The sequence below is a fragment of the Macaca nemestrina genome, chromosome 3 (assembly GCF_043159975.1).
Source record: "Macaca nemestrina isolate mMacNem1 chromosome 3, mMacNem.hap1, whole genome shotgun sequence".
Lineage (NCBI taxonomy): Eukaryota > Metazoa > Chordata > Mammalia > Primates > Cercopithecidae > Macaca > Macaca nemestrina.
The window spans coordinates 13,013,745-13,035,901 of record NC_092127.1 but is presented as its reverse complement, the minus strand read 5'-3'; the positions used below and the strand labels follow the sequence as shown (position 1 = coordinate 13,035,901).

Sequence of the window (22,157 nt, the reverse complement as noted above, 5' to 3'; positions counted from 1 at the left end):
AAAAAGTCCACAGCAGCTGCAAGTCCCTCACATTCGATTTCAGATTTTAACATTTAAGTTCAATATATAACTAAAGAGACAGCTGATGGGATCCTAAATTGACTTGTGAATAAGAATATGATACAACATTGAAAAGACAAGCTAAGAATATTTTCTTAAGCTCATTTCTATAGCCAGGCAATGAGCAAAATTAGCATTATGCTTTATTAAAAGTACATCAGTATCCCACAACACTAATGTTTGGTTTTTGTTTCCTAGGCAAATGGTAATTTAATATATGAAAGTTTATAAGATGTGCGGAGAGAGTCATGTTCATTCTCTATAGTGTGACCATTTATGTGCTCTCAATGCAAATATAAATATAATTTTATTTTTCTTTAAAACTGAGTTGCATATGAGAAAACAGCTATGGTTTTAGATTCAAGTCAAAAATCCTTTTCAGGCAGACTGTTTGGCAACCTTGAGTAATGTCATGGCCGCAGCTGCATCGCAGTGAAATGCAAGGCTATTTTCCACCAACTGGGACTCATTCTGAACTTTCTTCAGCAAAGTCAATGTTTCCTCTCCCTTTTAGCTCTCCTCTGGAATTTTGTTTCTGATGAGTTAGTAGCTCACCTATAATACTGTTGACTTTTTGAATTCTGCATTACAAATGATGTATTTCCTAAGTATACTAGTTTATTTCTCCCATATTTCCCCTAAAATAGAATTTTTGGAAAAGGACATAAACTATTGGTTATACAACCATGAAGCCATTTTGTTTGCCTTTGTTCTCAAAATACTTTTCAATATCAAACTTTTATAGTGATTAAGAGCTACCAACTGAAGGCAAGTAGGTTTTTAAATTACTCCACCACCTTTTTAAAAATTTTTTTTAATTTTTTTTTTTTTTTTTAAATAGAGATGAGGTCTTGCTGTGTTGTTCAGGCTGGTCTCTGACTCTGGCTTCAAGCAATCCTCCCACTTCAGCCTCCCCAACGGCTCGGATTACAGACATGAGCCTCTGTGCCCAGTCCTACCCTACCAATTGATGCTATGACATTTTATGCAACATGATCATTTTCTGTGAAGCTTTATGCTAGATACCTCATCAGCTTAAGTCCCACTCTGAGCCAGTTATCTATGAAGCAGCAAGGCAACAAGTGGCATCTGAAAAGGTGATTTCAAATGAAGCATTTCTCAATCCAAATCAGATTGGAAATTAAGATATAATTATATGATAAGATAAAGAATGTTTACGTTAATAAACATATACAGTGTGTAAAAATATAGCTATCTGTTTTAAAAATTTTCCAATGGCTATGGCCTGAAAAAATTAATGTGTGTTGTTATGCATGGACCTTTCTATCTTGTATTTTAAGAAATCATCTTAATACTCAAAGTGAAATCACAAAATGTTATATTTTGAAGTAATTATTTTCTATTTGCTTTCCGCCCTAAAGGTGTATTTGGTGATACAAACATTGAAATTAAAGAACCAGGCTGGCAACTTCCACTCGTTTGATATATAAGGCTTACTATATATTTTATTTCCCATACTTACTTTTTAAGATCTCTGCATTATAATGTGCTGCGGCGAATTTTATAGTCTCTTCTGTCCTTGAGTTGAGGTTGGCCTGTTCTCTGTTTTGTTGCCAGCCTCCTTTGCTTAGCTGACACTTGTACATTTTCCAATATTCTGGGTAGAGTACAGTCATGAGTTCATCTACACTGGACACAGACCGTAACTGCTCCTCCAGATCTTTGCTTGCAAAAGCCTGTCAAAGAAAAATGCAAGATCAATGACTTACCAGCTTAAGGGATTTAGAAACAAATGTACTTTAAAACGGTTAGGTTTAATATTATCTATGCTCTGTTCCCTAACAAAAATATTATTAATTACTCCTAAATTACTTCACTTTCCTTAGTAAAATTATATTTATATTTTAATTTGTATGAACAAAAACAATTAAAAATACATATTTTGTTGTTAGGAAAAAATTTTGTGATATAATTTTAAAATAATTTTAAAGTAGCTTATTTGTTTTCTTCATAGCTTTTTAAATTGGTCAATTTGTATGTTTGAAAATGTATTCATTTGTATCACCCTCCTAAACAGATAAAATTACACTGAAATCCGCCCTAATGCTTTGCTTTATTTTTAGTTACAGCAACAATACAATATAATTAAGCAGGATGCTTGACAGTAGGAATTTTACTTTCATGGGAGCTATTTTAGAACAAATAATCACATGAAGAAAGGAATTTCAACAACAATGTCACAGTAAGATTTATATTTTGGCAGAATCTCTCAATATTTCAGAGAAAATTGTATGATTAAGATTAATACCACCGCCGGGCGCGGTGGCTCACGCCTGTAATCCCAGCACTTTGGGAGACCGAGGTGGATGGATCACGAGGTCAGGAGATCAAGACCATCCTGGCTAACACGGCGAAACCCCGTCTCTACTAAAAATACAAAAAATTGGCCGGGCGCGGTGGCGGGCGCCTGTAGTCCCAGCTACTTGGGAGGCTGAGGCAGGAGAATGGCGGGAACCCGGGAGGCGGAGCTTGCAGTGAGCCGAGATCGCGCCACTCACTCCAGCCTGGGCGACAGAGCGAGACTCCGTCTCAAAAAAAAAAAAAAAAAAAATTAATACCACCTTCAAAGAAATGAAATAGTTCAGAGAAAACTAAATATTCTTTTTGACGGCCAACTGCATATATAAGTGTACTCATTTAAGTAGAATATTCCAAATTATATTTTAGTAGTTACCATATCTACGAAATAAATACAATTTTTTTTTTCTAAATTACACTTTAGAATTAGGAAAAAGGAAACTTGTATAGCTTTATCTATCTGCCAAATAAAATACAACATCAATTGTTTATTTTATATTGTCATGATTATCCCAGCTTTTAAATATAAATGTATAAGTAAATACTTTGGACATTGGTTCTCAAAGTTTAGTGGGAATAAGAGTCAATGAACGAACTGTCAGAAATGCAGGTAACTGTCCCCCACCTCTCCATGGTTTCTTGGATGGATCAAGAACTTACATTTTAACAAATTACAGTTTTCCTATCTAATTTTTGAAGCACAAAATGAACGTATTTGCCTTAAAATTGAAATCCTATTTAATCTGAAAGGCATTTTTCACTTCTATTTTTAATAATCCAAGTTATTCTATGTAAGTGTTTTTTGTACTATATATTGAGAACATAATCTAATTTCATTTTCTAATCTCATTATAACAGAGCCTCCTAAAAACAAGTCAGTTATGAATATGAAATGTGCTGCTCCCTATTAGATAATGAAGTTGGCTGTGAATGTTGGGTTTACAATTTCACTACCATTTATGGTGTGATTTGAGTATATCACGTAATCTCTATAGGTCTATATTAGAAAAATATTTATATTAATCCATTACTTTCTGAAGTATATGGGATGATTCCTGATATACCACACAACCATAGAAAATCTACTGAATACAGGAAGGGTGGAGGTGGAGAGGAGGTCTTAGTTTAAATGAAAGTTACAAAACATCCTCTCACAGTTTCCCAATTAAACGTTTATAAAATGTTTGCCAAAAAAATCTCTTATGACACAAAATTCAAAAATCAAAAGTGTTTCAGAATTGAAAAAGGTTACTACTGAAGAGAACATTTATAAAAGTGATTATAAAAACCACACAATACGTGAGGTGATGGATGTGTTAACCTGATTATTATAATCATTTCACAATGTATATGTACAGCAAAATATCACATCATATACCTTAAATATATGCCATTTTTATTTGTCAGTCACACCTCAATAATGTTGGGGGAAAAAAAGAAAACAGTGTACAGGTGTATCTGTGGTCACTGTTACCTGCAGTAAAACATAACAGATAAGTTTATTTTTGTCTGCTTGTTGAATAGCCCTTGAAGAAAAGGAGCAATAGGGACCTGCGTGTGATTGGAAGGTTCCTGGAACTCTCCACTACAAGTCAGCTGGGATTAAAGACAGGTTGTGACCTAGACTGAGCACATCAGATATTCACCAAACTGTTAAGAAAGGGATGATGGTAGACAGAGACTTTCAATTAAGTATTATTTGAAGTTTTAAGGCAAACAAATTAGTATTGTAAAAGTTCAAAATGAGAAATAACTATAACAATATTTATATTTATTAAAAAAAAAACACTGTTCCTCAAAGATCAACTGGAGAAAAACATAAGCATAACATTCACAATAGAGAAAATACAATATTAAAAAATGAAAAAAACAGTAGAAAAGTGATTATATTTATACTCTTAGGCTGAAAAAGGCCTTTTTAAAGTGAATATAAAATAAAATGAAAATATTTGTATGGCAGAAAACACTGCAAACAAATTAAAAGACAAAGTAGGAAATTATTTGCAATATACATAATAGATGAAAATGGACTAATATTATTAAAATATTGCATGAATACACTAATGAAAATATGAACTGGTGTTTCAACAGAAAGATGGACAAAGAACTTGAACTGAATATTAACAAAGAAGGAATATAAATAATACATATTGTATGATGGCAAAAGTGAAGGAAACTATAATTCTTTTCAATCCTGGTGGGAGTATAAATTTGAACATCTCTTCAAGGAAAATATGGTACTGCAGGTTGAAAGACCTCTAATATATGCTCCATTTAGATAGCCAATTCACTTTGGAATAAAATTTCCTATCCAACAGAAGTGATATAATTCTGTCAGGTATATGTATAAATTCATTGTGCAGCTGTCTATATAATAGCAAATATATAAAGCCACCTAGCAGATCGGGCACAGTGGCTCACGCCTGTAATCCCAACACTTTGGGAGGCCGAGGCAGGCAGATCAGGAAGTCAGGAGTTTGAGACCAGCCTGGACAATGCGGTGAAACCCTGTCTCTGCTAAAAATACAAAAATTAGCTGGGCATGGTGGCGCATGTCTGTAATCCCAGCTATTCAGGAGGCTGAGGCAGGAGAATCACTTGAATCCCAGAGGCAGAGGTTGTGGTGAACCGAGATCATGCCACTGCACTCCAGCCTGGGAAATAGAGTGAGACTCCATCTCAAAAAAAAAGCAACCTATAGAGACAATAATAAAGAATTGATGAGATAATTTATAGTAAAAACAGAAACTAGCACAGAAAGGAATGTAATAAAACTATAAGATGTTGATATAGAAGTATAACTTAGATATGAAAAGAGGTTCATGATATATTCTATGACAAAGTAGGATACACAATTTATATACTACATACCCACAGAAGGATCATATATATATTTAAAATATAATCTTTTCACAAAATAAAATTTATATATAGATTGCATATGTGTGTGCAAATAGTGTTAAGAGTAAAAGATATGCAACACAAAAAACGTTTATCTTCTCTGAATTACAGGATTATGGTAATCATATTCTTCTTTATATATTTCTGTATTTTAAATTTTAAATGAACATATGTAACTTTTTGTAACCAAAACAAAATGTTTAAAGTAGTCATACCTGAGCATTTGGGAGGCCACATTATTAGCTCTCTTTTTACCCTTTCATTTACTTCACTGCTCCTATTTCTGCATAGAGCATGCCTTTGATATATTATTTAATTTATAACAATCATTGACAAAAGTAGCCTATGGCAGACAAATGAAATAAAAATGGCTTGAAGATTGAGCAATTAATTCGCTTTTTCTCACTAGACTGTAATTATTATACTGGTGTGAAAGGAAAAGAAGCTTTAGTATCAAAAGACCCGGAAATACCTAATGTAAATGACTAGTTGATAGGTGTAGCAAACCAGCATGGCACATGTATACCTATGTAACAAATCTGCACGTTGTGCACATGTACCCTAGAACTTAAAGGATTTTTAAAAAGACCCAGATTTCTATCTTTGCTCCAGATCATATTTAAGTGAGTAAGATTAGGCTTCATCTCTTTGAACTTCATTTTACTCTGTAAAATGGAAATAACAGTACCTTTCTCATAGAGTTTTTGTGGTGATCCAAATAGGCATTTGATATACGAGTGTAATATGACTCTTGCAGCCAGAGTGGAATTGTCATTATAACATCTTTAGGAAACAAATGCACAGTACAGAGATTATTAGATAAATTGAAATTTTTACACCATTATTCTACCTCAGTACTGTCCAAGTTCTGGGGCAGTATTTCTTCAGATCCGTCTTCTGCATTTTCACTCTAAATGACTAGTAACTTAGGAAGTGAGAATTGTCACCTAACTGATAGGGTTGTTTAGTGAATATCTCAGTGAATAGTGACAAGACTGTTTACCACCTAACCATGGCACATTCACATTCACATTCTAGTTTGGAAGAATATGAAGAGGTCCCAGTAAACTAGAATGAGTTCTGAGCCGTGGACATACCAAAATCTTTCAAGTGGAAGTGTTATGCATATGAAAGTCAAGTTCCTTCTCAATGCTTTCTTAAGCCTTATATACACCACTGTTTTCTAGAACATTGAGGTCATTTGTTTGAATATTAACAGATTCCTTTATCTTTCAAAGGATTTGGTGCAGTTTAAAACAGAAAGTACCTTACAAATGGATACTAAACTGTAATAAAAACTTCAACCAACGTAAAAGTTAATATAATTTTGCATTCCAACTTGGATGAATCAATTAGGAGGTACTAGTAACTATTAGTAATCGTCAGCATGTATGCATTAGCAAACAGCAACCTATATGATATTCAGTGGAGGAGTTTATGATGCTACGGAAGCCAAAGTTGAGTGTGCAATGACAACGTCAGGGAGCTACAGAGAATCAGGAGTCATTCCCTTCCTTGATTATTCATATGCCTAAAAGGCATTCCCTTCTGACTTAACAGAAGAAGGATGATACAAGATATCTCTTTCTAGGAGAAATTACAAGATGACAAGGAGTTTTGGGGTTTCTCCTGCACTCTATAACTCTCTTTGGGTTATGAAGAGTCATAACATGAGGTGAGCACTTAGGGGAGAATTGACAACTTTATGTTTTACACACATAGTTATTATTTTTTAAAAAACCTCAATTTTCTCTTGTTTCTCTACTTTGACTAGGGCTTGTGCAGATGCCCATTAGGGAAAAGGTGCAAGTGCATGCAAGTTGTCCCACTTGTAATACCCAGAGGGTCAATAATAAGTGCGAAGCAGAAGAGGCATCTGGGATTAATACCATTCATGGTTCTGGACTTGTTGATGAGCGGAATTTAAAAATCTATAAAAATATCTAAAAAATCTATAAAACCAGTGCCAACAGTCTCTTCAAACAACTCTCTTAAGTTAGTGGCCATGTTATATATAAATGTGACACATTTAATAATTTTATGAAGTTGAAAATCACGTGGAAATGCATAGACTTGAATTATGAAAAATGTTCTTTTACCCAGGAGCATACACTCATCAAATAATAATAATCAGAACTGTAATAATAGGCAAGAATAGATCAAAAGAAACATCTGATCACAATATAAGCCTTATCCAGAATGCTTGGGATTAAATGTGTTCTGGATTTTGGATTTGTTTGTATGTTTTTGAAATAGTTGTATTTTACTGGTTGAGCAACGTTAATCCAAAAATCCAAAATCCAAAATGCTTCAATGAACATTTCCTTTGAAAGTCATGTTAATACCCAAAGAGTTTCATATTTTGGAGCACTTTGGATTTTGGAGTGTTGGCATAGGGATACTCAACCTGTATCATATTTTCATGAAGTAGCCACAAAGGGTCGTAGGCAAGTCTGGTTACTTGTCCGATAGATCTGTATTTTGGTGGAGAGGGGAAAAAATTACCTAATGTTCAAACTGGAAAACAAGGAATGTTTATAAATTTTAACTGTCCATATAATATCTTTAAAAGTTTATGAAATTTTTAACTGTCCATATACTATCTTTAAAGTTTGACTCAAGTAATACCTCATATTTGAAAACATGTACATTACAACAGATAATTTTATAAGGTAAAGTATAAGGAGGATTACTTGCTCAAATGGTCAGATTAACAATATAAGAAATTTACTAAAATGTTTTAAAATGAAATATTTATCATAATTTTCATTACACACATCATCTCTGTGTCCTAAGAAAACAAATAATAAACTGGCATTAATCTCTCATAAAGTAGTTACCAAAGTCAATAACTGCATACTACCATTAGTTGCTGAGTTATTATTCCCCTAAAATAGCAAAGAAACTTGCATATTCTCATTCCTTCCTATGTAAAAATGACAGTTGTATAACACGTGAACTTGTAGGTTCTTTCGTTTTCTTCAGCTATCTATGGTGGGCAAATCTGTACATTTAAAAAATATACTCTAATTATTTAAAAACACTTTCTTTTAAGCAAAAATCGGGTGAGGTGGCAGAATAAACAAAATTTTGGACTTGGGAAAAATTCCAATACATAGTTATAAAATTCACTTTTAAAATCCCCCTTTGTTTTTTTTTTTAATTAATTTATTATTATTATACTTTAAGTTGTAGGGTACATGTGCATAACGTGCAGGTTTGTTACATATGTATACTTGTGCCATGTTGGTGTGCTGCACCCATCAACTCATCATTTACATCAGGTATAACTCCCAATGCAATCCCTCCCCCCTCCCCCCTCCCCATGATAGGCCCCTGTGTGTGATGTTCCCCTTCCTGAGTCCAAGTTAAAATCCCCCTTTAAAGAATCCTGACTCTCACACCTTCACTGAAACATTAGGTAAAATGGATTGCTGAGGTTATGTGAAACATTTACAAATTTTGATTCCTTGGAAGGATACATTTGAATTTCTGTATATATTGATGACTCTCTGTCAAAGATTTGAAGCATTTTGGATTTTGGATTTTTGGATTAACGTTGCTCAACCAGTAAAATACAACTATTTCAAAAACATACAAACAAATCCAAAATCCAGAACACATTTAATCCCAAGCATTCTGGATAAGGCTTATATTGTGATCAGATGTTTCTTTTGATCTATTCTTGCCTATTATTACAGTTCTGATTATTATTATTTGATGAGTGTATGCTCCTGGGTAAAAGAACATTTTTCATAATTCAAGTCTATGCATTTCCACGTGATTTTCAACTTCATAAAATTATTAAATGTGTCACATTTATATATAACATGGCCACTAACTTAAGAGAGTTGTTTGAAGAGACTGTTGGCACTGGTTTTATAGATTTTTTAGATATTTTTATAGATTTTTAAATTCCGCTCATCAACAAGTCCAGAACCATGAATGGTATTAATCCCAGATGCCTCTTCTGCTTCGCACCTTCCAATCACACAGTCCCCTGTTGCTCCTTTTGTTCACTTTTCAGAATCGTGGCACTAGTGAGTAGAGGTAAGGAATGCTGCTAATCATTCTACAAGGCACAGAACATTCCCCTGAAAAAAGGAAAAAAAAATATTTTTTTTCCTTTTCAGTTAGGCTTGAGCTGAATTTATTATTATTATTTGAAAGAGATTAATTTTTTTCTTCCTCTAATGTTTCCATTTACAAAGAAACCCTTTATTTATTTGCCTCTGTTCTTTTCATTTAATTATGTCCCTTTACACCGAAGAGTTAGAAACATGTTTTTCTACCTGCTGCAAGGGGTTATATGAAAGACCAGTATTAAGCCAAAATTCCAAAAAAGGAATTATCCAGGCTGATGTGTCAATAGTGCCGCTATTGGGAAACCCTGCAGTTAAGTAAGAGTGGGCCTTGTCAGATATAATAAGTTAGCTGTATAGGTAATTTATTAGCCTCTTAACACATCGGAAAGTTGAAATTTGCTTGAATTTCACCGTGTAAAATCAGGTAGAAATGTCAGAATGAGTTAATGAATGAATCTAAAATACCACTAGCAACTAGATTTAGTAAATGTTCCTAGGGAGAATTATTTATTGACCAGGGTAACATATTATTTTCTTTTTACATAGGCATTTCTCAACAGTGATCCTTCGTTTCATAAAGAGAAGAGAATGGAGCAGTTCAGACATAGTATTCCTAGGTAAGTAAATATAAAACATTTCAAAATTATTTTCCTTTGCTTGCCTATAATTTCAAAAACAACTTTATATCCTTTCCCTAAAGGTTTATTCATAAAATTCTTTTGAAATTAAAAAGTATAATGTGTTATTAAAATATTTCTGTTCAGTAAAATTTACTTTCTTCTTTGATATTTTAAAGATCGATTTATGTCAATGCTGTTTAGTGCTAAATGTAGTATTAATATTAAAGATGCCATTTTGAAAAAAAAAACCTTCTAATTAATAAAGTGAACAAATCATGAGTATATGGTGTGATGAATTTTTGCAAAGTGAAAAAATCCCTATAGTCATATCTAGATCAAGATACAGAACACTGACCACATCTTAGAAGCCATCTTTATTCTCATTTCTCTTCACAAAATGTAATCAAGAATTGTTGACTTCTACCAACATAAGTAGTTTTTAGTTTTTCAATTTACATAAGTGAAATCCTATAGTATATAATCTTCAGTGTTTGAATATTCTTCTTCTCAACCTTATCATGTAAAGCAATTGGTTTCCCTGCTGACTGGTTTTCCATTACACGAACTACTGCAATTTATTAATCTAGTTTATTCTCTACATGTCTTTTAATGGACACAGTATGCATTGTTATCAGCAGAGGGTGTATAAACAGAAATGGAATTGATGCAGAAATCAGGGCAGTGAAGTAAATGAAAGGGTAAAATGAGAGCTAATAATATGGCCTCCCAAAATGCTCAGGTATGATTACTTAGAACATTTAGCATTGGTTATAAAAAGTTACATATATTCATCATTTAAATTTTAAAATACAGAAATGTATAAAGAAGAGCATGATTACCTTAATCCTGCAATTTGGAGAAGATAACTTTTTTGTGTGTTGCATATCTTTTACTCTTAACACTACATGCACACACATGCAATCTATATATACATTTTGTGAAAAGATTACATTTTAAATATATATGATCCGTGTGTGTGTGTAGTATATAAATTCTGTATCCTACTTTGTCATAATCATGAACTTCCTTTCAAATCTAAGTTATACATCTGTATCATCATCTTATAGTTTTATTACATTCCTTTCTGTGCTAATTTCTGTTTTTACTATGAATTATCTCATCAATTATTTATTATTGTCTGAATAGGTTGCTTTTTACATTCACCATTATATAGACAGCTGCGCAATGAATTTATACATATACCTGACAGAATTATATCACTTCTGTTGGATAGGAAATTTTATTCCAAAGTGAATTGGCTATCTAAATGGAGCATATATTAGAGGGCTTTCAACTTGCAATACCACATCTTCCTTGAATATATGTACACATTTATACTCCCACCAGGATTGAAAAGAATTATAATTTTCTTCACTTTTGCCATCATGCAATATGTAGCATTTATTTATATCTCTTCTTTGTTAATATTCAGTTCAAGTTCTTTGCCCATCTTTCTACTGAAGCACCAGTTTGTTTCTCATTAGTGTATTCATGCACTATTTTAAGAGTATTAGTCCATTTTTATCCATTATGTATATTGCAAATAATTTCCTATTTTATTGTCTTTTGTTTGCAGTGTTTTCTGCCATACACATATTTTCATTTTATTTTATATTCACTTTTAGAAAGGCCTTTTTCAGCCTAAGAGTATAAATAATAACTTTTCTACTGTTTTTTTTTTCATTTTTTATAATGCATTTTCTCTATTGTGAACTACATGACTACATATGTTGTTGGTTCTTTTTCTGGACTTTTGGATTTGTTTCATTGATCCTTTTGTCTGACGTTATGCTAAAACCATACTATAACAGCTTTATAATTAGCCTTGATGCTAAGCATATTATTTGGCGTATACCTGTGACAGCACAAATTTTGATATTATTTATATACAAAAATTTTTGAAATTTCATTTTCTTCTTCTATGACTAATTTCAATTGTGTTTTTGAAAAAAAACCTGTGGTACTTGATGGCATTAAATAACGTATGTCAACATAGCCTCGTACTGTATACGCTGACACTCAAAGATAGCTATAGTTAGTAATAGCCGTAGTAGTGGAACTTATAGTAAACATGTCAGCAGTAATTATATTAGTGGATATTTATTAAACTGTGTAATAGGTTCAATTCTCAAAGCATACTTTAATATTTTCACTCACTTAAAACCTATATTATTTGTGAAATCTAAATTTCCCCAATCAAATGTACACACTACTTAAGATAACACAATGCAGACCCAAAGATACACATCTAACACAATGTCTGACAGAGTTTTGGGTTTTCTAAGAGAGAACAAGCTTTGGAGGACCATACATGTATGGTATAAAATAACACTAAGCGTATGTGTTTTGGGCAATGATATACTTGTGCTTCAATCTGTCCTTCTCCAGATACTATCTCTGTAACCTTTGAGGCTCACTTCCTCATTTGAAATATGAAGACTGCTGAAACAACGAAACGAGCTACTGTGAAATAAGGTATGCAAATAGCCCAGTGCTTGATTATACTAGGTTTCTGTCCTAAGTTCTTCTCAAGTTTATTTGTATTTTATTTTATTTTTTCCTTTTTTCAGTTAGGCTTGAGCTGAATTTATTATTATTACTTGAAGGAGATTCATTTTTTTCTTCCTCTAATGTTTCCATTTACAAAGAAACTCTATATTTTTTTTGCCTCTGTTCTTTTTATTTAATTATGTCCCTTTACACAGAAGAGTTAGAAACATGTTTTTCTACCTGCTGCAAGGGGTTATATGAAAGACCAGTATTAAGCCAAACATGTGAACCTTTTCTCAAATAGGTGTGATGTGTTCAGAAGCAAGGTAATTCCAAGGTGAAGTCATCAGATTCCTTATTACTCCCCTAAAAGAACATCTTTTTAGGATCTGGAGGCCTCGATAATCAGGATCCATTAAGTTTGTTAGAAAAGACTGAGTGAAAAGAGAGAGTCAAAAAAGAAAAAGAGGATTATCAGAGAGGAAATATACCTGGAAAACAAGGAGGAAATCAGGAGACAGAATAAAGTTTCAGAAACTGGGACTCATGATGTTTTACCGATTTTCAAAGTGATTACAATATGCCCCCTCTTATGCAAGATGCTGGGCCAACACAAAAATCAACAGTTGCCACCATCCTTGATCTGCCTCATTTTGGCAAAGAATCAGTTGCATCTAGAGTTGAGACATTCCTAGGCATCTTGTAGTCCGGAGCTCTCAAAGGCATGAACAAGCCTTTTTCTTAAAACAATCACAGCAAATACCATTCCATACATTTAAACACAATGCATTACAGCCAAAAAGAAAGAGCCTGTTTCCATAGTATTTAAGGGTTTACTTAGAGTGTCTTCAAGGGGAGGAAGATCAAAGTAAGAGATGTCACAAGAGCTAAAGTAAATGACAACAGCGAAAGAGATTAGAAGCCCATTCATACTTTCCTCTCCAGCTCTGCTGTTGCTATTCCCGAAGTTCATACTTTAATTACCTTGTTGTAGGAAATTATGGTGAGATCAAATTGTTTTCCCTACTGCTGCTTCTCTCCCTCCCCATGCATCCCATATACACCAGCTGATCACTGTTTTTGAAGTATCACTCTTATCTGGTACTTCCTTCCTCAAAGGTCTCTCCTGGCATCCTACTAACTGATGAATAAAGCTTATATACATTCTGGATGTCCTAGGAAGTTTTTTAAATAAATGTAGTTAGTGATAAAAATAACACCTCAAAGCCTATGGTTCCCCATCTATGAAATGTAGATAATAAAACATACTTTGCAAAGCTATTGTGTGCATAAATATGATGATATTTGTAAAAATCATAAGAAGAAGGCAGGTATACTAGGAAGCCACTTGAATCTCATACAGTATTTTAAATAAATAACAAAGTAGGGAAAATACGATTTTAAAATTTTTATTGAATGACTACTATGTGCCAAGGAATATTCAAGGCATGCTACTTGTAAACAATGTCTCTCCTTTCACAGAGTTCATAAGAGTTTACATTTATTTTGAGAGTTCAAGAATATTAATTATCAGCTCCTTAGAATCTGTTATTCCCAAAGAACTTGTGAATTTTGAGGCACACCTGCTTTGTGTACTGCAATTAATTCCAGATGAATTTCTTGTTGCTTGCTTACATGCCTTTGGTTCTAAAGAATTCCAGATTAGTTACTAAAGTGGCAGGGTGGGGAATTTGTTGCTATGAAACAATGTTGAGTAAAACAAAATTGAATTATTTAACCAGAAATACTGTGTCTTAAAACACAAAAATTCAATTTCGCAGTTTTACTAGCCCTTGAGCTGTTAAATTTCTCAGTTAAATGGGTAACTAAAACCCATTAAGAATTTATTTCAAAGTACGGCTGGGTACGGTGGCTCACGTCTGTAATCCCAGCACTTTGGGAGGCTGAGGCAGGCAGATCACCTGAGGTCAGGAGTTTGAGACAAGCCTGGCCAACATGGTGAAACCCCATCTCTACTAATAATACAAAAATGAGCCGAAGCGTGGTGGCGGACACATGTACTTTCTCCCTTGTAGCATTCCAGGCAAATGGTGTTCAGTGAAGAAATAAATGAAAGAAGAGGATTGGTATGGATAATTTGCTTTCATTTTTCGTGTCATGAAGTAACTATAAATAATACTTTCCTGGCTGGGCATGGTGGCTCACACCTGTAATCCCAGCACATGGGAGGATAGCATGAGCCCAAGAGTTTGAGACCCGCAAGACCCCATCTCTCTCTATATTTTTTTAAAAAACCAAAATTAGACATAGTGGTGCACCTCTGTAGTCCTAGCTACTTAGGAGGCTGAGGTGGGAGGATCACTTGAGCCCAGAAAGTCGAGGATACAGTGATCTACGATCACACTATTGCATTCCAGACTGGGCGACAGAGTGAGACCCTGCCTCGAAAATAAAATAAAATAATAATAATAATACTAGTTTCTAAATTCAAAGTAAAACATTTTTTAAAAAATTAAAGGTAATTTAATTACAATCTTATTATAGTTACCCAAAAAGTAATTATTTATAATGCTGCATTTGTTTCTTTACAGTATATAAAGTTTTAATTTAGAAGTTGTTCCCTGTTTAGTTTGAATCAAGAAATTTTAAAAAATTAACACAATTTTCCTTTTAGAGAGAACACTGAAAAACCAGTATAATATTTTCATTTCAAATAATTATTTTTATATTTAACTCTTCCACCAGATTAAGTCAATGGTAGGATAGGAACTTCACATCCCTTTAATCTGAATATTTTTCTCTATTTATTTTCACAGTCAATTACGATCAAATATGAAGTCAACTATTAGAAACGTTTTTAAAATACTAGCTTACTAAAACAAACTGCAACAAAGAAAGAAGAAAATAAAGAAAGAAGGAAAGAAGAAGAAATGAAGAAAGGAAGGAAGACATAAAGCCTGATTCAAAGTGATTTTATAAAAAGCAACAAGTTTTTATTAATGTAAATATTAATTTGTGAAAATTACATTAATGAAGACCCCTTCACCGTGTATTTTTAAATGAAAATCTTCTAAACACTTATTTGCATTTTTCTTCCTCTATGTAATGCAACGTAAATTAAAACAGATGGTTTCAGAAATGCATTCCCAAAGTTGAATAGCTACGGATATGAACAGGAAAGACAGAGTTATATTAGAACTACAATGTTACATCTCTAACCCCTTTTTATCCATAGTATATAAACTTTATCAAATTCATTACAGAGCTCTATAAGGATACCATTGATATGTTCTGTTTTCCTGTAACTCTGGAATCTAAAGTTCAGAACCTTGAAGAATCTTCTTCCTGCACTCTGTGTCTCTTGTATACACAGCCTTACTGAATTTCCCTGTTTGGCCCCAACCTCTTATTAGCTAAAAAAAATAACAACAGTAGTTTATACTGTCCCCAGTTCATCAGAAAGAAAGTTCTGCCACACTGGAAAACAATGGTGAAAAATACATAAGAATAGAGGTGACTGCAAAAGACCTAACGCCAAAAAGTACCAAGTGAAAAGCAAAATCAGTGACCAAAAGTCAATTTGAAGGACCATGAATTCAGCAGCAGTGAGAATGAAATACTTAATCTGTACATCCTTCCCCTTGTGATGTTAAAATATCATTGATATAACTAGGTGAGCTTGACCCATTGAAAGCAGGTATATAGCTCTACTTCCTTCCAAAGCTCTACTAAAATAAGTGTAATGAATTATAACCAGAGAGATAAAACGAACAGGGTTGAAAATAACGAGGAAAGATATTGGTGTCTTTTTTGAAGATGAAAAATCAATAGAGGGGGTACCACAGGAGAGAAAGCTAAATACCATGTATCTGTAGATAAGAATAACTATGAGCAACTAATCTTAAGCCCCAGATCTACAGACATATTTATTCAGCAGGTACTACACAAAATGAAGAGACAGATAAAAAATGGAGATATTGACTGAAGTTTACTTAAAGACCACTTTGTCCTTCAGATCCCCTATCTACCATCCCTGCCCAGTCAAGCAACTGCATCTTCTAAATCTTAGCTTAATCCTAAAGGCTCATTTCATGGAGAAACTGAAACAGGGGTTTCAAACTTAGGAACCCTAGGTACAGCAATTAATAGGGACAAGATGAACTGAAAGAGAGAGAGAAAGAGAGAGAGAGGGAGGGAGGGAAGGAAGGAGGGGAGGATGGGGGGAGGGTAAGAGACAGACAGAGAGAGAGAGAGAGAGAGAGAGAGAGAGAGAGAATGAATATTAAGAGAAAGTCTACAGAAAGAATAGCAAATCTCCACGCCCCTTGTCTCCCCTGGCTCAATGATAGCTGACAACCAGACATATACTCCCTAACCACCAACCCCACCCACTCACCACCACACTCCCCAAAGCAATAGAAAGCTTTTTCTCTGAGAGTCTTTGTGACCAGAGGAGAAAGTTACATGCTGTTTACAGAGATTTTCCTCCCAGGGAGTCAGAGAAATCTTCCACCCACTCACCTTATATCCAAGTAGACCTAACATATAAACCGAATTAGTAAGTAAATCCTAAAAAGAAAAGCCCAGGCCCAGATGAATTGACAGGTGAATTCTAGAAAATAACTAAAAAAATATACTACCAATTCTATACAAACACTTTCCAAAATTATATTAGGAAAAACAACAACAAAAAAATCCATGTCCCATCTTATTCTATGAGATCATTACTACCTTGATACCAAAGTCCAAGAAACACATGGAGACAAAAAAATTTCTTAAAGGCTTATGTTTATTAGAAACACAGAGGCAAAATATTTCTTAGCAAAACAACAAAATGAATCCAGCCATACAGAAAAAGATTATAATCCATGAAAAAGTGGGATTTATCCCAGAAATGCAAGGTTAATCTAATGTGTGAAAATCAGTTTATACAAGAAATCATATTAACAAAGAAAAAATGATATAATAATCTACATAAAAGTACAAAAAAGGATTTAACAAAATCCAACACTCAATTCTGATTAAGCACTCTCAGTAAGCTAGAAATAGAATGGAATCTTCTCAACCTAATAAAGGACATCTATGAAAAACCCACAGCTAGTATCCTACTTGAGGGAAGGTTAACTGCTATCCCCCTGTTATATGGAACAAGGCAAGGAAATCTGCTTGCACTACTTTAATCAAATATGGAGGCTATAGCTATTATAATAATGCAAATTAATTCATTTATTGACTAACAGCATCCAGATTGGAAAAAAAGTGGTAAAACTAGCCAGGCACAGTGGCTCACACTTGTAATCCCAGCACTTTGGGAGGCTTAGGCAGATAGATCACTTGAGTCCAGGAATTCAAGACAAGCTTGGGCAGGATAGTAAGACCCTATCTCTACAAAAAAATACAGAAAGTAGCTGAGTGTGGTAGTGCACTTGTAGTTCCAGCTACTTGGGAGGCTAGGGTGGTAGGATCACTCGGGCCTGGGGAGGTTGGATTTGCAATGAGCAGTGATCACACCACTGCACTCCAGCCTGGGCAACAGAGTGAGACCCTGTCTCAAAAAAACAACAATGTAGTAAAACTACCTTTATTTATTCATGGACTATATGTTTCTGAATGTATAAAATCTTAAGGAATTTACAGAATCTTTTTCATAGAACTAATAAATAAGTTTAGCAAGGTCACAGGATACAAGACCAACACACAAAAATCAACTGAATTTTATATACTAGCAATGAAAAATCACAAAATGAAATCAAGAAAACAATTTCATTCACAGCCCAAAAGAATAAATGACTTGGGAATAAATTTAAAGAAGCCTAAGACCTGTACAGTGAAAATTATAAAACTTTGCTAAGAGATACTAAAGATCTAAATAAATAAAGACCCACCATGTTCATAGATTCAAGCAGTCAATTTTAAGTTGACACTTCTCCTAAGGTTAATCTATAAATAAATGCAATCCCTATCAAAATCCCAACAGGTCTCAAACTTTCTCTAAAGCTACAGGAATGAAGACAGTGTGTGTGTTAGTCTTTTTTGTATTGCTATAAAGGAATACCAAATGCTGGTGCCACGCAGAACTGTGGTAATTTATGCAGAACCCAGGTAAGCAGTTTATAAAGAAAGAGATTTATTTGGCTCACAGTTTAATATGGCACCAGCATTTGCTTGGTTTCTGGTGAAGCTTCCTGAAGCTTTTACTCATGGTAGGAGGTGTAGAGGCAGCCAGTATCTCACACGATGAGAGAGGGAGCAAGAGAGAGAAGGGGACATCCCAGACTCTTACACAAACATATCTTGTGTGAACTAATGGAAGAAGAAATTACTCGTGAACAAGTGGATGGAGCTAAATCATTCATGAGGGATCCAGCCCCATGATCCAATGCCTCCCACCAGGCCCCACCTTCAACACTAGGGATCATATTTTAACATGAGATTTGTACATACAGTGGAACCATATCGGTGTGCTATTGACTTAGAGATAGACTGATAGATCAGAAGAGAGAATCCAGAAACACCCATCAAAATTAAAAAAACAAAACCAACTTACATTTATGGTGAAAAGACTAAAGCAAAGTAATGGGGAAAGGATAGCCTATGTTAGAATAATTGGTTAATCATATGCAAAGACAAAAACAAAACAATAAAAATACTTAAAATACTTACAACCCTCATTTCTCACCATACTCATAAACTAACATAAAATATCATATACCTAAATGTAAGCATTAAAACTATGAAGCTGTTAGAACAAAATGAAGTTTTGTTCTTGTGAATTTCTTAGACGTGACATCAAAGCTGAAAATTTTTACTCTACAAAGGACACCATTAAGAAAATTAAAAGACAATCCCAAAATGTAGATGAAAGTTTTGCAAGTCATATATCTGATAAAGGCCTTCTATCTAGAATAAAGGAATAACACTTCCCAATAAACTACATGACAAACAACCCAAGGAAAAAAGAAAGGGCAAAATATTTTAATAGAAATTACACCAAAAATGGTATTTAAATGGCAAACAGACACACGAAAAGATGCTCAACATATTAGTTATTAGGGTGAATTTTGTAAATTAAACTACAACAAATGATCACTATCTTTACCCATTAGAATAGCTGTAATCCAAAAGAATTACAACATAAAATATAGGTGAAGATGTGGAATATTTGGAACTCTTGTATATATTGTTAATGAGAATATAAAATATATACTATTTCATAAGCTAGTTTGACAGTTTCTTGAAAAATCATAATACACAAAATATGGCCTGTAATTTCACTGCTAGTTGTCTACCCAAGTGAAATAAATATATGTCCCCAGGAAGACTTGTATATGACTATTCATAGTCATATTACACATAACAGCATCAAACTGGAAAATTCCTAAATCAATCAATTGGCTATATAGATACATAAAATAGGTTATAGGAATGCAATAAAATACTACTCAGCAAATCAAACCGTGGATACATACTACCACACGAATGAGCATCAAAAACATTATGTGGTGAAAGAAGCCAGACACAAAAGACTACGTTTTGTAGAATCTCATTTATAGGGCATTTCTGGAAAATGCAAAACTATACAAAGTGAAAGCCAACTGGAAGTTAGTTGCCTGGGTCTGGGGGTGGAAGCAAAGACTGACTGCACAGGCACAAGGGAGCATTTTGTGATCGTAAAGACATTGGAAAATTGAATTGTAGTAATTGTTGCACATCTATAAATCATTATCCACTTACAGTGAGTAAATTTTATGGTATGTAAATTATACCATGACATATGGCATACTTCCATAAAATGAAGAAAAATGCTAAGAAAGAGAAAGCATACAGACCAGGAAATTGTTCTCTAGCACTGGAGAGCAAGGCGCTGTACATAAGCCTTGAAACTAACTAGTCACTTGTGGCAGAAAAATAGAGGCTGCCAGGAAAGAACAGAGAAAAAAAATGGAATTTTAGACTATTATATTTGTTGCCAATTTTCAGTGGAGTTTTACAACTACTTTAGAAACTGTAAAGATAATTGATGGTAGAGACAATCAAAATAATTATTCATTAAAATAACTGTAAAATCATGTGTAAGAAAAAAGTAATAATAAATAGTACAGTGCTGCAAAAAAATAAACAACAAACTTGTATTTACCCCCAAACTTAGATAAAGCATAACTCCTTTAAGATGATGAACAGATGAGACTGGAATTGAGGAGGAAGAAAAGAGTGAATGGGGGTTTGGGGGAAGAGTAAAAGCAGGAATAAGAGCCCAGATCTTTGTCTTCTGTAATAATAAGCCATACATAAAATCTCAATGTGAAAAATCATCAAAGAGTACCAAAAGTATAATATTTGGGAATATGGACATAATTACCAATAGCAACCATAAAGAAACCTGAAAGACACTGTCTTTGGAGAACACAACTAAAGAATAGGCAGAGGACAGCTTTTCATTAGTAGCCCAGTGAAGCTGTTTTACTTTTAACTATTTTCACATACCATTTGATTTTTAAAAATTGACTTCAGCACAATCAAAATACATAACTCAATATTTTAGAGCATATAATGACACTAGAGTGGAAATGTTTTAATTGTCTCCATAATTCAGATTCTACTTTTTTTTTTTTTTTTCCTGTCTCCCAGGCTGGAGAGCGGGTGCAATCAGAGCCCACTGCAGCCTGGAGCTCCTGGGCTCAAGCAATCCTCCCACTTCAACCTACCAAGCAGCTGGGATTACAGGCATGTGTCACCATGCCTAATTAATTTTTAAAATTTTTTGTAGAAATGGGATCTCACTCTGTTGCCCAAGCTGGTCTCAAACTCCAGACCTCAATTGATCCACCTGCCTTGTCTCCCAAATTCCTAGGACAAGAGGTGTGGGCCACCGCAGATTCTACTTCTTAAAACAACTTTTCTCCTCCACTCCCCAATATGAATCCGTACTGGTCAAATAATTTTCATTGTCCACATGTGTAACTCACTCTTTCTGTAATCTCGGTCTCTCATTAAACTAGTTCTTCCTTTATCGCATCCATCAAAATAGTACCCATTGTTCAAGGGCACATTTACATATTAACTTCAGCTGGAAGTTTTCATCATCCACGTAAGCAACATTTCACATTCATATCATGGCTCTTGATTAAACAGTCTTTTAACATGGGGCAATTAGAGTCACCATCATCCAACAAGTACTTGCTGAATCCTCTGTGTGTACAAGAAATCATTCTGTATTTGGACAAAGAGACTGATAAACAAATTTGACAGTCATATTTGGTAGCAAAATATAGACTATTTGTTTATATGTGCACAGCGAGGGAGAGGAGAATGTTCAGGTGAATCCAAAGTTTCTGTCATGAGAAGCACAGGGTGAATAGAGGATGCTATGGGAGGACCAGTTTGGGCTGTGGGAAAACAATGATTCATGTTGACCCTTCAAGTTGGGGAGCATTTAAGCCATCAATGTGACAATTCTAAGTTGACAGTAGGATACATGATGGTACTTATCCAGAGCACCCTACCCTGTAAATACAAATGTCACAGCTATTTATGTATCTAATTGGAAAATGTAACCATGAGTGTGATTGACAGTCCTGTAGAGGAGGTTATACAGTGAAAGGGCAATAGACAACCATCTCTGGGGAACTACAGAATCTGACATTCAGATCCCAGGGGGTGAACCAGTGAAATGACAAGAAGAGAGAGACTGGGGATGGGGTGTCGTGAAATCTAAACTAAG

The 22,157-nt window shown here is 34.1% G+C and overlaps 1 protein-coding gene across 1 annotated transcript in view; it reads right to left on the bottom strand.

Annotated features, from left to right (window-relative positions):
- LOC105466632 (vascular endothelial growth factor C) overlaps nt 1–22,157 on the bottom strand; it is a 121,747-nt gene that overhangs the window by 39,282 nt on the left and 60,308 nt on the right. The window contains exon 2 of the mRNA XM_011715697.3: nt 1,544–1,757. Coding sequence (XP_011713999.2) covers nt 1,544–1,757 — 214 coding nt within the window. The remainder of the gene's footprint in view (nt 1–1,543; nt 1,758–22,157) is intronic.